The 15,849-nt window shown below is 43.4% G+C and overlaps 1 protein-coding gene across 3 annotated transcripts in view; it reads left to right on the top strand.

The window, feature by feature from the left end:
- Window positions 1–8,822, top strand: part of NINJ1 (ninjurin 1) — an 18,116-nt gene extending 9,294 nt beyond the window's left edge. For all 3 annotated transcript variants that reach the window (XM_042880486.1, XM_042880485.1, XM_042880488.1), the window contains exons 3-4: window positions 3,880–4,041; window positions 6,486–8,822. In XM_042880486.1, the coding sequence (XP_042736420.1) occupies window positions 3,880–4,025 (146 nt within the window). In that variant the 3' untranslated portion in view covers window positions 4,026–4,041; window positions 6,486–8,822. The remainder of the gene's footprint in view (window positions 1–3,879; window positions 4,042–6,485) is intronic.
- Window positions 8,823–15,849: the final 7,027 nt, after the last annotated feature.

Raw genomic sequence — 15,849 nt, 5'->3', positions numbered from 1 at the left:
CATTTGTGCGGAACTTCCTATGCTGCAGTTTCTGGCTGTTTCCCCTTGTCCTGTCTCCACTCACCACTGAAAAGACAGCAAAAGGAATAAGGGCAGCTTTATGTGGAATCTTCAGTTCTGATTAAGATCCTCATATTCATTTGTGAAGAGCATGAATATTCCTCTTTTCAGAAAGTCTAAAGGAGGAAGGAAACTGGTGAAATACCATAAAGGAAACATTAGTAGGTCAGATATGATCATGCAGTCTGCCCAGTTTCATAATACTGTTTTTGGCAAGACTTGTTACTTAATCTTATGACCAAGATATATTTACTCCATATCAGTCATATCATAAGTGATATTATAAGAATATATTGTGAATATAGAACTCTGGAACAGAAATGGAGGTTAGATTGTCCATCTTCACACTGGTGTTTTATATTATCATCATTGGCTTGCTTGTATTTCTGCAATCAAGTCAAAGCTTTAGTAACACATGTTAAAAATTCCTGTTTTTAAATTTAGGGAATTATTCAAAGCATCTTAAATCTCTGGGGAAGGAATCATAGAAATGTACTTATCGCTGGTTTTTCAAACCCATGTTAAACTGAAATTAAAGCTAAAAAGATAAGTTCTCTTTCCTCGGTAGGAGCAAGATTTTACCCTAAACGCATTCAATGACATTAGTCAAAACCATGACATAATATCAACATACAGCTTCCTTAGCCTACTACAGAGTGATAGCCAGTATTCACATAGAGCATTTACTAAGCTATATGGGCTACCTTGGGCATTCTGATGCTCTGTCAGTGTTCCAGTTTCACAACTGAACAGCTTTGTGATCAAGGAGGAAGTTCTCAGGAAATGAGGATACATCTGGCTTGTAATATGGATGTGCAGCTGACATAGCTTTTTTATTCTTACGAAAGAGACTGAGAACATCTGTCTCTGCATTTGGCAGAGTTGGCACAAGGGCAAAATCCAGGTCCTGGCACAGGGGAGATTCCAGAAAGGGACTGGAAAAAGTAAGCTCATGGTACTGGGGAGTGTGGCGAGAGTCACAGAAAAATGAGCAACAGCAACAACCACTTATCTGTATCATGGTTGAAGGCATCTCCCTGGTGGTTGTGTTAGTTGTTTACAGCCTAAAAGCCTGCTTAAGGACTCATTTATCATTTCTGCCAGGCACTTCCAAACTGGCTTCCTCCTCAGTAATTTCTTTGACAAAATTAGGAAGAAAAAAAAAAAAAAAAAAAAAAAAAAAAGTACAGAATAACCCTAACTCCAAAGCTGTGGTTCACAGACTGCTTCATGAATAGGGAGATGCATCAGGAGCCCAGCCTGGGCTCAGCAGTGGCTGTATGTCTGGGTCTTTGAGTACACCAAAGTCACACAGTATGCTGGTTGGGGTAACTTTTGTAGAACATATTGTTTTGCAGAGCTCAAAAGGTACTGAGGATAGGAAGCAGGCACGAAGGTACAAAGATGAAGGCACTGCAGCAATAGCTTGCTTTCTACAGTGTGCATTTGGTAGTTTTGGCCTACAGAACAATTTGCTGTTGCCTTAAGCCCTTTCAGAAGGGCACACAAGTCCCAACAGAAGCCCAAACCATCGCCTGGTTTCTTACCTTGAGACACTTTCATCCCAGGAGCTACAGGTTCTCACTGTTCTTTATTAGGGATTAAAAGCTTTCCCTCCATCAAAACAGCATTTTGTGATACTCATAAAAGCCCTATTTTTGAGCTCTGACAAAGAAGGCGGGCAAACGTTTTGTATAACACCAAGAGGCCCTTTTCCTCTCAGAGCTTCCCAGTTCAGCCCATGGTTCTCTCCTAGCTTTTACGCAGACTTCCTCCCATTTGTCTTTCTGTTTCGAGACAACTCTTCCAGAAAGTCACACCAATACAGTTGTGAGCCTGAAATAAGGGGTGCTCACAGCCTTTTTTTATGAAAAAGGAAGTGTTGGAAATTCCCTCTCAGACTAAAGCAGCACCAAGACTCCTCCAAAGAATCTCTATGTCCTCCTACAATGACAAGTTCAGACTATGTAGCTTAAAAAACTGTAACAGATTTTCCAAAATTGGTATTTTGAGGAATGTTCAAACATGTTCCTGAAAGTGATTTGGCAGTCCTAGCATTTTAAAATAAAAGTAAAGTATGTGTTGAAATAGTAGAGTTGGCATGAAATGGCAGTATTCTAATCCCGCTGTAAAATACAGAGAATAGCTCATCATTTTTGCAAACAGCATGATTTGAAGTACTGTAGTAACAGAGATAGCATTGCTGCAATCCTGCTTCAAAATTTAGAGCCCCACCTCAACTACTAAGCTGCCTTTTCTGTAGTCCTCATTGTGGACAAAGGGACAGCTCTGAAAGTGGCAGTTCTCCTTCAAGCATGATTTCTTCTAACTCACAAAACATGTTAGGCCATTAGAGCCTTTTTATTAGTGTTAAAGCCAGCCAGCTGTCTGAAATGTCTTTCCTACATACTTAAGGATTAATGTTCCATTTCATTTATTCTGCTTCATTTACATGAAAGCACCAGATTCTTTAGTGGCACTATTAGGATGCAAATCTCCACATAGCTCCCAATGCCTTACATTCACATAGAAAATCATTTTCAGGTTTAAGTATTGCTGAGCTTAAGTTATTCCAGGTCAGCACAAGCGTGCAGTAGCTTAAGCTGTTGAAGTTGTTCCCCCACACTGTTTGTCAGTGCTTTGACCACTCTGCCCAACCATACAGCAAACAGGAGTTGAGCAGGTGCCCAGAATTCCTTCAGACCAAAACAGCAGTAGGCTTCCTAATCGGAGACACCAAGGGAATCTGGCTTTTAATGCTTCAGTATCTTGGATGTGTTTGCCACCACTTTACTTAACTGATTCAGAGTGAGCAAGCCCTGGTGCTGTGGTTAAGTTCCACAGCGTTGACAGGGACATTTTATTAAAAATAAAGTTTACTTCACACAGCAGAGCTGTAAGCATATGTATGCACCTATCATTAGAAAAAAAAGTCAGCTTTATTTATGTTGCTGAAAGAACCTGTCAGGTATAAGCTTTTCCCTGCCGGAGAACAGAGGCAAAGAAAAATCTTGGCTTTTCACATGAAGACAGCCAGGCCCCCCCCATTCTTCTTTGCCTTAAATAAGCACATTTTAGTCTATCAAGTCTGTTATCAGTACAGTGTAGCTTATCTCTGTGTTTTCACAAGGCCTGGAATCAAAGCTTAAGCTAAATTAATAGTATCTGCCTTGTGTGGTCTTCCCTATCTTCTATTAGCAGTTTAACCAAAGAACTGCAAGAAGCAGAGAAAAACATTTACACAGCTGTGCTGCCTGTGACAAGAACTGCAGCTACACCGCTCTGAAACCTTCCCCTGTTTAACAGACAGTGCCTTCTGAAAAGTCAGCGCAAGAGCTGGAGAGGGGAAAAGCTGCACAGCTGGAAAAGGCACCAGGACAAAGACGTGCAGCACTTGTTAGGAGGGAGGGCTGTCTGGGAAAGGCCTGGAGCATCTAACTGTAGGAAATGTACTTTCGTCCCATCCCGTCAGGGCTTCAAGCTCCATAACTGAAATTATTTTTAAAGGTTTGAAATCTAGTTTTGTTGCAGACCTTAAGAGATCAAGAACTCAGAAGGTTCCTTGTAATGTTGTGCATGCCTTTGTGCATTCACAGAGATTAGATGCTAATTACTGGAGGCTATTAGGCGCCTTGTGATTAAAGATCTTCTCCTTAGCTCTTTTACTGACAGTGCAAAATCGTCCTTCCCTTTTAAGTATGAGTGCTGCAAATAGCTCCTTGTAAGAAATTCTTTAACTACATGAATAATGAAGACTTTTATTCTGGATTTTGAAATATTCATATGCTTAAATCTCTCTTTTCTCCTTTCTCTTTGAAGTAAAATATGACCTTAACAACCCTGCAAAACATGGCAAGCTGGATTTCCTCAACAACCTTGCAACTGGACTAGTGTTTATTATAGTTGTTGTGAACATTTTCATCACTGCCTTTGGAGTTCAGAAGCCAGGTACCAAGTCAGAGTAAAGGCAGTAAGCACAAGGTGAGTATTGCCTCTGTGCCATAAGACAGTGGGATGTAGCACACAAGAACACACTGTCCACTGTGGCATAACTTGTAAAAACAGCAGTGAGTTTCCCTGTGTCATTCCAGGCTTTACAGATAAATGAGTTGTCTTTAAACTGCTGCAAAAGCAGATGCTATACTGTAATAACAGTAGGAGTTCCCTGCATTTGTAAACACAGAGTTCAAAAGTTGACAGCAGTGCCTAACTTTGCCAGGGACCCAGTGTGTGTGTCACAGATAGGAAGTGACAGGGCCTTCCTTCTGGCTTAACCACTCCTTTTTCTCATTGCTGACTAAGCCAATTATGAAAGTAATAATACATTGCTTCCTCCAAATGTCTTTTTTTTTTTTTTGGCAAGGAAAATTCTGCAATATATGGCACCCAGTCTGTGAGGAGAATTCTTAATCTTTAGTCAGGGAACTGCTAGGGCTGATAAATCCAAAATACAATATGGACCTCATGGGGGCCCTTCAGTACCTGTGCAGATAAAGCGATTTCTCTTTCCTCCCAAGTTGCAGTTTGTTGTTTATGGCAGATTCAGCCCAAAGATGGACACTATGTGATGTGTGGACATAAGGATAAATATGGAATTGTGAGAATCAAACTGGGCATCTTCCTGGTGTCATAGCTATGATGAACAATTTGAGAAGAAGTAAACCTAAACTGCAGGCTTGCAGTCCAAGAAGCACTGTGTTCCAACATCTGCCTTTAAAATAGCACTGCTCAGTCAGCACAGGCCAGCATTGTTCTGGCTCTGTCTTCCAAATCTCAAATCACAGATCTCCAAATCACCTTCGGAGGACCTCCTGAAGGAGTTGCTTAGTTTTCCTGGCAAGCCTAGGTAGTCTGGCCAAGCCTGTAATATTGTGTTTGAGTGAACTTCCAGGCAAAGTCCTCTCAATATAATACCTGCTATGAAAAAGCAGCTCAAGGCCTTACACTGAGACTTTCAAAACACATTCCGCTGGTATTAACACTTTATATGAAATGCAAATTGCCCTTACACCTCTAAACTCATTCAGTCAAAAAGCAAAGTACAAAGCATTAAAGCCTATTAGTCTGAAGAGGAACAACAGCAGAAATCTGTAGCAAGAATGGAAACCAGACAATAATCTATTGAGATGCTGAGCAGGATGGGGAGCTAGGATGAAGAGTCTGCTTTCACCAAGACCTGTGCAGTTCTGGCATAGAAATGAGATAGTTTAATTGCAAGTCCTGGCCATCTTTTCTACAAATATTAGGATTAGTTTTAACAGTAGATGCATGGATTCTCTGAGACATTATCAAAGAGATACATCCATCTTAGCAGCACACACGAGACCAGCACTGAAACACTAGCCACAAAATTACACTGACAAGAAAAATAGGCTGAAAAATTGCTGGAGTTTTAGCTGTTTTCACAAGAAAAAAAACACAGAACTCAGTACCAAAGGGCTTAACAGAGCCCTGCAGCTGGTACAGACTGATGGAGAGCTTCGTGCACTACAGGCCAGTTCAGCTTGGGGAGGCATTAATGCACATCAATTCTGCATGAGGCCGGGTTCTAAACATCACCGTCATGAGCTGTATAAATGTGCAGAGTGCTTCCCCCTGAAAATTTTGCCAGCTGTCCACGGACTTTGTCTCCTTCTCGCACAGCTGAGTTGTATGGAAGCACCAGTTGCTTTGTGGGCTCCTTCTGTAATCCGTATACTCTCAATCCAAAGGATGTTATGGTCTAATTGTGAGTAGGACCATGGATCACTAGTTAAGAAGTTATACTTTAGATGAGATGTCAGCTTCCATGTAACTCATCTGAAATCAGCATGACAGCATGAAACAGTTGTGCCTAGAGGCTGGTGATAGCTCATACAAAGCTGTATTGCTTTGCACAGCCAGAGCATTCTTCTCATAGAGAAATGTGATCTGTATCTACTGCTGAAAACGGTTTAATAAATTTGCAATGCCTTGATAAAGGGGAAATAGTTAATTTATGTAATCTGGGGTAAAGACAAGACCAAATTTTATACCCTTAAAAAACAATAGCTGCATCTTCTCACCTTCACGCTTTTCGCACATGGAGTTTCCTTACAAAATGGCTAGATGCAGTGCCTAGAATTCATGATTTTTAATCCAGATTTGTAAGATTAGAAATTTATTAGTTAGTTTGGATAATTACATCTGTTTGCTAATTTGTACACATTGCTTCTGCTAAAAATACCTGTATGTAATGATCATCTGAATGGGATTTGAAAGAGAAGTGTTTTTCACAGTGGGCTTCTGTTACCTCAGAGCCCTAAGAGAAACAAGCTGTCATTTGCTGGCCTCATTTCTACTACACACTCTTTTGAAGAGAGAACTTAATTCCCCCCGAGGTAAATTTGTCATTTACTATAGTTCCTGAACCACTAATATCTCAGTATCTTTGTTTCTAATTTCAGAGATCTGAAGCATTCGTTCTTCCATAGATGCCATCTGCACTTGGGCCAGCTACACTTGGACACACTCAGAAAAAAAACTGAAGAAGCCAGGCACACAGAGCAGCTTTCTCAGGTTTCCAACAAGCAACACGTCATTGGAAAACCTGGCATTTTCCAATGTGTTAATACTTCAGTTGTTTGGCATCTAAGAAAAGATTGCTTTTGACCCAAGGACACTGCTTTTCCACAGACTGGCATTTCAATTCGTAGATCATTTTTCAGAAAAGCAGCATAAGCAGGTAGTATTGACTGATTGGACTTCACACATTTCAGGACTTTCAATTTCTGTGCCTTTTGCTTTTACAGTGACTTGACATTTACACAGTGGTAAAAAGTCTGGCATGTTCCCATTGTCCTTCATTTCATTCACTTGACACCTATGCTGTCCATAGCACAGCAGTATTCCCTTGCCTTTTCCCAAGGTAGCTGTGTCTTGTTCTCTTTCCCTCTCCCAGTTCCATTCTTTAACTAAAGCAGTGCTACAGCTACAAGCAGTAGACTGTCTTCAGGCCAGTTTTTCCTCACAGGTAGTCCTGCATTTTGTTTCTTCATCTCTGGACCACAGTTAAAGCTCTCTTCTGTGTGCACAGACACAGAAGACCTCACTGCTCCATTACTTACTGCTACCCTCCATGTTCTGAGCATTAGACATATTTCTAGGAATCCTATTAAAATAGCTACGTATTCTGTGTCCAGCTGGAAAACTAGAGGATACAGAGTAAACTTCACCTGCTAAACTGGTGCTGAGAGCCTGCCAGCAGCTCTAGTAGGAAGCTCGTGACTTGCTTTGTCCTCTTTGAGATAGCAGTTGCTGCAGTTATGCTATTTTTATGAATTTATGGCTAAAATAATTTTAAATACATACATACATATATATATAGATATATATATATATATATCTCTTTCAGGTTATTACCTGCTGGCTCAGGGACTGATGCTTTTTCTAAATACAGTATTGCAAGACATGGTGTATATTAAAAAAGATGGTAGCAATTTTTACACTTTCAAAGAATCACATCTGCAGTCAGAAAGTCCTGCTTCACTAGATCATACTTTCTTGCCGTTGCAGATTTGTTCTAATGCATTTCCTTACAATTAAGTTTTAAATGCTGTCTTGCACATATTAATAGAACTTTGTTTTCCATGTATCTCATCTCATTTCTGTTTTATGTTCCAAGGTCCATTCATGTATCATATCTTCATTTACATGCTCTATAGCAGTTATTGACAGGAAACAGATCAAAACTTGTCAACTAGTAATAAAATAGGCCACATTCTTTTTGATTTCTTTTTTGTTGCTTTTAACTTAACATGCATTTAACCAGTATTTGACTAACAATGGCTTTAACTACGTGCACTGTACAAATTTAAGCGTAGCTCCAAACAATGAGGTATTCAGGACCTCAGGACAGCTTTGTTTTTTCTTTTTTAATACAAACCAGTGAAGTGTTTATACATGCTTGTGTTGCAGCAGTGTCAGTGCTGTACTGCAGTGAACTGAGTGGCCACACAGCACTGCAGAAAGCCTTAAACATATTTCCATCTTGGGAAAAGGTGACTGTAGGCAGAAGCCCAATGTGTTTTTGGCAATTAATGCTCTAATATTCTGATCTGTCCTCACCGCTCTAAAGGCAGATGTAGACAAAGGCTCTACTGATGCATACTCTATTTATACATGGTGATAACATGGCCTGGTTTTGAATGGAGCTTTCCATTCCTGCACCACTTGTTGCCACAAACATCTCTCACGTGCACTAAAGGGCTGCAGTACAGATGTATCAGAAAGACAAGGCACAGCAGCAAGGCTCCATATCCCATCTCTCAACCACCTACACTGTAGCAAAGTAACAGTGTGCAGAGCACTGGGGTGTGAAGCATTCACCATGTGATGATATGTCAACTGCTGATTCCAGTGGACCCTTCCAAGACAATTTTGGGGGCATACAGGAGGAAAAGAAAAATACTTAATGTTGAGTGCATTGCTGAATGCCAAGGGCTAATCTGTATTTAGGGGAGATGCCTGCTCACCTCTGCTGGAACCAGACTTAGCACAAGAAGTCCTTCAGTCATCCTGAGCTGCTGGAGGTGCAACTGCAACAGCAAAACAGGGATGACTGCAACTTCAGAAGGCTTGATTTCTTCTAATCGTGGCACATGAAAGCCTGATCCTAAGGCCTAAGCCTGATCCATCTCTGCTGGACATCAACAGTATTCAACTTACAACCAGACATCTGGGTTTTTTGTTTGTTTGCTTTCTTTTAAAAATAAAATTAAAAAGGATGATGGTTTATTACTGCATGTTTTGTTGTGCTTAAGTAGAACATGAAACATTTCTTCAGACATGCAATCTGGGTTTTAAGTCTCTGAAGCCTCCAGAGGTCATGTATTTTTTATCAGACAAAGGCATCTTCAAGTTGGTTTCAAGTATAAATAATTAAATCTCATGATTACCATTTTTTAAACATTAGGTTCTTATTTTAAATCTTAGTATGCATTTCCTAGGGACAGCAAACGAATACATCAGTTTGAATGAATCTTTGGTTCACTGTGCTTCTCCAGAGTTCTTGGTTGTAGGCAAACATTGCACTTAAAAAGAGGTCATCAATAATAAAGCGAAATGAATCTTCACTGGCTCTCTCAGGAAACAGTTCATGCCAGGTCATCTGTTTACTTGTTTCATAAGCTGCTGGGCAGCGTAAGAATTACACATGCTGCTCTGGTTGTTCTCATTAGTCCCTCAGCATCAAGGCCTGACAATGCTGAAGTTTTCAACATAGCTGTATTTACTTTAGGGGATGACAACAATTATTCACTGGAAGTTAACTGTAAGTGTCTTCTAAAACAGGTCACTAGCTGACAGCTGAATAGAACAGGCTGAACTAGCAATATAATCCTGCTCACTGCTGCCCTTGGCCATCACTCAGGAGGTTTTGGCCACTTGGTTTATCCAGACAAACACTTTATCCTGTTTCTGCTATGTGTTCCTGTAAGCTGTACCATGCCTGCTGAGCAGGATGTGTGCAGGAGGAGGGACATGGCCCTCTGCCAGCCGCTGTCACTGCCCTGTGCTCAGAGGGATACTGCATGTTACAATAAAAGCTCGTACGGTTTTTGTTGGTAGCAGCTGTAAGAGGTATTACAACATCAAGCATTCAAATATTTACAAAAGAATTATCAGGAAAGAGTGGCAGAACCCAAAAAGCTATACATGCTTTCCTTATTTGCTAGCTTAGAAGAGATGATGGGGCTGCAAATTGTATCTGGTTCAGTAAGCACTACACGTGGCACCCATTCATGCACTATTTTACATGTTTCCAAAAAAAGGCAAAGATCCAGTGTGGAAAACTGGTCATCCTACAGTGTAATCTGTCAAACCACAGGAAATGAGGCTCACTGGAAACACGCTTCCTTGGGCAAGAAGAAGCTGGTGGTAGGCATTCGTATGCATAACTCAGTTCTGATAACCTGCACGCTTAACTTGAAAATAAACACTCCTTGAAAATAAATCTGCAGACCTCCCTTAGGTTAGAGGCAGCACACAGCATGTCAACTACATTGTGACTGACGGGAGCAGGGCCTCTCTTGGTTTGGATCCATGGAGGGAAAACCACAGTGCTGCTGTAGGACTCTGTTACACTTTCAGATCAGTGATTTTGAATTTAAATAGATGTTATTTACATTATAATACTAAAATATGATCCCGTCTTTACATAGCCAATACCACAAACACTTCATTTCCATTAAGAAACGCAAAGCCAGTAGTAAATCAAGAGACTCAAGACAGCCTCAGCAGCATCGTTGCACCACACACAGAGCAGCAATCTAAAAACGCTGTTTAGTTCTTTGGACAGCAGCTTTGTCACTGTCATACCAACATCCAGAAAAGGATACCACAGGAGAGCACCACTGACATTGCATTTCACTTAGAATAACCTCCAGAAACAACTGGTACCCCAGAAACCAACGTATAGTAATTATTTACAAATTGCCACTTTGTAGAGGGAGTCATGGCTCGACACTACTTGAATACACATAAATACATTGACCTTCCCTCAACGTGCCCCACAACACTTGGCTCCAAAACACCTGCTCATGCTAGGTATGGAGCTGCAGAACTGGTGACCAAGCACAGCCTACACCCCAACTGCCTGACACCTTCAAGCCTTCAGTACAACATACCTGGTAACAAGGCATCCTCCAATGGGTTTGTGCTTGTTCATACAGCCCTCCAGCCATCACGCAATCTTCTTATCAGATCCTCTCAGCCTAGACAAGAAGCAAACATCCTTTCTCACTCCACTGTTGCCCATATATCACCTCCCCCACATTCAGTTACCCATCACATCCCCAGGTGAGAAAGGAGAGTCTACCTCCACAGCTGAGGTACATAACGAGTGAGGCAGGAGGGAGCCAATCCCAGTGCCCCAAGGGAAGCCTCCACTCATGGTCCCATTTCTCACAGCTGCTGGTGATCACAAGTGTCAGGAGAGGAGCCACAAGTTACCCAGCATACATCATAGCAAACAGTGGAAGACATGGAACATGATCTTCTAGAGAATCCACAACCTGCCATTTGGGTTCTGTGTGGGAATGGCAAAAAGATGCCCTTCCTTGTGATTGCATGCAGGGAATGAGTCTGAACTCCCTTTTTCCTCTCTCCACAGACTGTTGAAGCAGAGATCAGTTCTCATGGCGCTCTTCTTCTTGCATTACTTCCTGGCACACACTGTTTGGTGCCTAGCTGCTGTCCTGGGGCAGTGCCACAGCCCCACGGGAGAGGCAAACCTCTTCCTGGTCTCCCCTGCAGCTGGTCTAGGAGTTCTTCCTCTGTTTTTTGGCAGGATAGGACTGAATTATTTAGGAGAAGAGTTGTAAATCAGCAGCTACAATACACAGAGCCACACCAGAACTACCAAACACTGCCAGCTGTTTGCCCTGGCATCAAAAATATATGAGAGGAACAGTTTCATCACCACCCAGTATTACCCCAACTGTTTGGCATCAAGGAAGAAAATTAATTAAGCTGTTGGAAATTAATTAAGCTGTTGATTCTCACATCTGTGCTGGAACTGTGAAAACTATGCTGATAAAAATCACGTGGGAAAGCCCAGCAGCAGTCCTATCCCATGCCACCTCTGAGAGCACGACTGTGGCACAGGGCCGCAGTCATCCAGCCCAGATGCTGGCAGCCTCCCATCTGCTGCCATGCCCTTCATTTTCCATAGGTACAGCAGCAGTGTGCTTGTTGTTTCTGGGTCTCACCTTCCTCTTTAGGGGCAGGGTTGGGAATGGCTGCTGGCAGCATGGGCAGCAGCAGCGATGAGTAGGGCAGGAAGCCCCTGCTTGCTGTGGGAGGCTGCAGGGTAGGAGGTGCACAGGGCTTGGGCACCCACCGCCATGGCTCACGGCTGCACCAGCAGCCTGCATGGAGCAGCCCAGCTCTGAGAGGTTTCTGCTTCACTGGTATTTGCAATGCTATTAAAGATTTAGCAGCACCAAAATGTAAGAAAGCTTTTTCTTGCAGCTGCAGTCTAGCACGGCCTGTGCTCCAAAATGGAAAGGGCAGTTTGGGACTCACCTGAAATGCTCTCCTGCGCATGCAGCAAGGCAGGGCCCCGCTCTGCGCTTCTGCTCCATCAAGTCTGGGGTATAGAGCTGCTGAGGTTTGTGCAGCCATGCTGGTTTGTCACACATATCCTAGCTGTAGAGATGACCATGAGAACAGCTCCTTGCCCTAAGGAACCTCATGGAGGCTGGCATGGGAGGCCTCTGTCCAGCACACCCAGCAGACACACTGCAAAGGAGCGCAATGGCTCAGCCACAACCCTCTTGCTCATTGCCAGACTTAGCAAGACTCCCCTTGAAGCTCACACACAGGAACGGGCTGCTAACAAGTCTGTCTGCGTGCTCTTTCCACCTGCAGTGCCTTTAGGGGTGGTCAAAGTAAACCCAGCTGAGCCACAACACAGCTACAACACAGCTGTAAGACCCACACCAGCCTCACTAGGCAATGATTCATAGGGCTGTCAAACCGACACCATGCCAGGGCCTCCCACATGCCCCACAGCAAATTAACCACTGGAGAGCAGCAGGCAGACAGCCGCCATGAGGACAAGGCGTTGGGCCCTTCTGGGAGGGCAGAGCACATCACACCACACAGCAGCGCTTTGCTCAGTACAGACTTTATTACAGTTTACATGGCCAGCTTCGCATAAAAAAAATGAATGTCATTAATTCTTACAGAATTAAAGAAGACCTATGTGAAGATAAATGATTACAAAACACAGGCCCTGTGCAGTACAGCAAACAGTTACTGTTTCTTTGTGTAACAGCAACACTTGATCACACAGCTAAGGCAAGACACGTTTTCAGAATAACTTTTGATTATGAAGAACAGCAGTACAACGCATCTGCAACTGCAGTTTTTAACCAAATGTTTTCAAATTATTACAGTATAAGAAAAAAAAAACAAATGAAAGAACTTAAGGAAGACAGCTTCGCCTAGGCAGTTGCAGCAGCAGCTATCGAGCAGCCCCGCATGCTCTGCAGTGAATGATCTCCTCATTAGAGCCCTCGCTCGCAGGCACGCCGGCCAGCACTGAAGCACTTTAAACAGCAGGCTGTCTGCACATGGGGCTGTGCACACCGATAGTGTGAGCTGTCACCTCGCCTCCCAGCTCGGGATGCAGACGCCCCACTCTGCCTGAGCTGCTCGGCCTGCCTGCTCGCTGCTGGGAGCTGCCCAGCAATCCTGCTGGGACCTCGGCAGCACGGACACTAGGGCTGAGACAACCGCGGGCAGTTCAGCTTTGCTTTAAATCAAAATGCCCATTCATGAGAAAAAGCAAGGAAGGAAGACTTTGGGGTAGACAGTGGGACAGCAGTGAGGGGCTGGACTCCCTGGAGCTGCAGTGAGCCCTGCTGGCGCAGCCCTGTGGGCACTGCTGACAGCCCGCATGCTTCCACTCTTGTCTGTCAGTCTGTCAGATGTCAGTCCTCCTGCCCACCTCTCCCCAGTGCTATGTTTGCAGACATCAGAACTGCTGGGCTCCTCAGCCCATGCTGCTCCTTATGCTGCAGGAGAAAAGCAAATATTTTTCTTCTCCAACCAGAGCTGCACAATGTGAGAGGTTAAGCTGAAAACAGGACTGCTTTCTATTAGCTCCTCTATGTCTACCGTATGTTTACCACAGCGTTTGCAAGAACATCCTCTATCCTCTGTGCGCTCAGCCACCTACTGAATTTTGCAAATGCAGGACAACTTCCCCCCACACACAGCTAACACACTCCCAAATACCGGCACAGCTACAGCAGCAAACACAGCCTGACTAAACAGGGGAGCAGGGAGTCTGCAGCAATACAGGCTCATCCAGGCCCTATGTAATTTACTTTGAAGTGAAGAGCCGTGCTTGCCCAGAAGGACCTGACTCCCAGGCAGGTACATATGTACCTCCTCCAGGAACTAAGTACAGCACTGTCACTTCATCTGCCTGCACTTGCTGCACACTTGTGAAGAAGTGTATTAAGCCATGGCATTTGTTCCTGAAAGAAAAATCTTCAAAGAAAATGTGTATCTCCCAACAGTCTCACCTGCAGTGCTCTGTTCTACCCCAGAGAACTACAGAACACCTGCTGCAACTCTGCCTGACTTCTTGAAACCTTTTGTAGGGATTACAGCAGTGAAGGGAAAAGGAGGGAAAGGAACCAAGTCATTGCTTTCTCCAGAGACTACACACTACACAAACCCATGCACATAACAGTTCTAAACCTTGCCTCAATTCTCACACTAACAACTAGCACTGACAGAGGAACGGATAATTTTCTGTTCTTTGCTGTCAGGTCATCACCAGTGCTGGGATGAATCTGAGCTTATTCTTCCTCCCAGCCCTAGCCCTGCGGATTGCTTGTCCTGGCATTTTTTTCCTAAGAGACATTCTCATCTTAAGCAACCTAAGAAAAGGAAGAAATACAGCCACAGCCTTCAGTAAACTTTCCAATTCTCATTGTTTTCAAGGCTCAAGGAAGCCTCTTGGCATAAGGAAGTGTGAGGGCCACATGCAACCTCACAGCCACTGCTGCTGCAGTTCAGACAAGGCACTGACAGCTTCTGCAGGCTACAGCAACAGTTCACAGCAATTTGCAACCTGTTATTTAAGGGTGAGGTGCTGGATAACCCCAGCAGAAGGAACCTGCCTAGCAGCATCATGACCTCTGGCTTTGCTTTGAAATGAAATGTGACTGTTGAGAATATTGTGAATAATATTTCCATGTAAAATGGAATACTGTTCCTGTGATGATGTTTCAGAGTTGGCTTTAAGGCAAAGATTTAAAAGCCCTTTGGATTTCAAATCTATTTTTTCTAGCCCCCTAAAAAGGTGCTGCTTAAGGGATTTAAGCAACAGAGGGGAGCGTAACAGTTAATTCCAAATGCTATAAATTACAGATGGTTTGTTGGAGGAAAAAACAAACAGCAAATACAACAGGACATAACTAAAGCCCATCCCAAGATGGAAGGCAGCACAGCAGCAGCTCATGGTGCAACTCAGGCAGCAAAGCTGTTTGGCAGTGCTACAGGAAATGCTCTCATCCCCGTTAGAGTTCTCTCCTTAGTAAGACTCCCAAGGAGATTGGATCAAGGAGACATGAGAGATGGTGGGATGGAGACAGGGGAAAAGTCGTCTAAAACTGCCCTGCTGGGTGTTACTTTGCCGGTCTTTTGTATGTTTTCATCAATCAAGCTGTCAAGTGTGTATCAAACCCTGTGGCCCACTGCAGACCTTGGAGTATGTCCACCTACACAAAACACTGCCCAGTAGGTTCTCAAGATCTCACCTCCTGCGCACTGTGCAGGAGGCAGAAACATTGTCAGAAGAGTAGAATCAGGAGCTGTTGAGCCCTTTCATCTCTCAGATGCTTCCTGAAAATACGCTTTGGGTCTTTTATTTGGAAACTTGGCCCTGTACACAATTCTTCTTTTAGACTACACCCTTGCTACTGCGTCTGGTGAGTTGTCCTGGAAAGAAATACAGCTACTGTGGGATGATTTGCTTGCGAGAAAATGTAGACATTTTTATAGCATGAATGAAGCTTATAGCTTCAAGGCAATCTTCAATTTGAATGTTTTGAGAAAACCACTTAGTCTTCCATGGGATGGCTGCCTGAATAAGTAGCAGCTACAGCACAAGGCACCATGCACTGAAGGATCCCAAGAGAAATTCTAACAGCTTTCAATCTGATTTGGAATTTTCATTCCAGTGAAAGAAGAGACAAAGCATCTTTCTCACTACATCAAACACAGTCCCATCCCCTCACCAAATTCTTTACA

Source organism: Lagopus leucura, unplaced genomic scaffold, assembly GCF_019238085.1.
Source record: "Lagopus leucura isolate 7727_CA_CO unplaced genomic scaffold, USGS_WTPT01 Super-Scaffold_100026, whole genome shotgun sequence".
Taxonomy (NCBI): Eukaryota; Metazoa; Chordata; class Aves; order Galliformes; family Phasianidae; genus Lagopus; species Lagopus leucura.
This window is presented reverse-complemented; position numbering and strand designations above follow the sequence as displayed.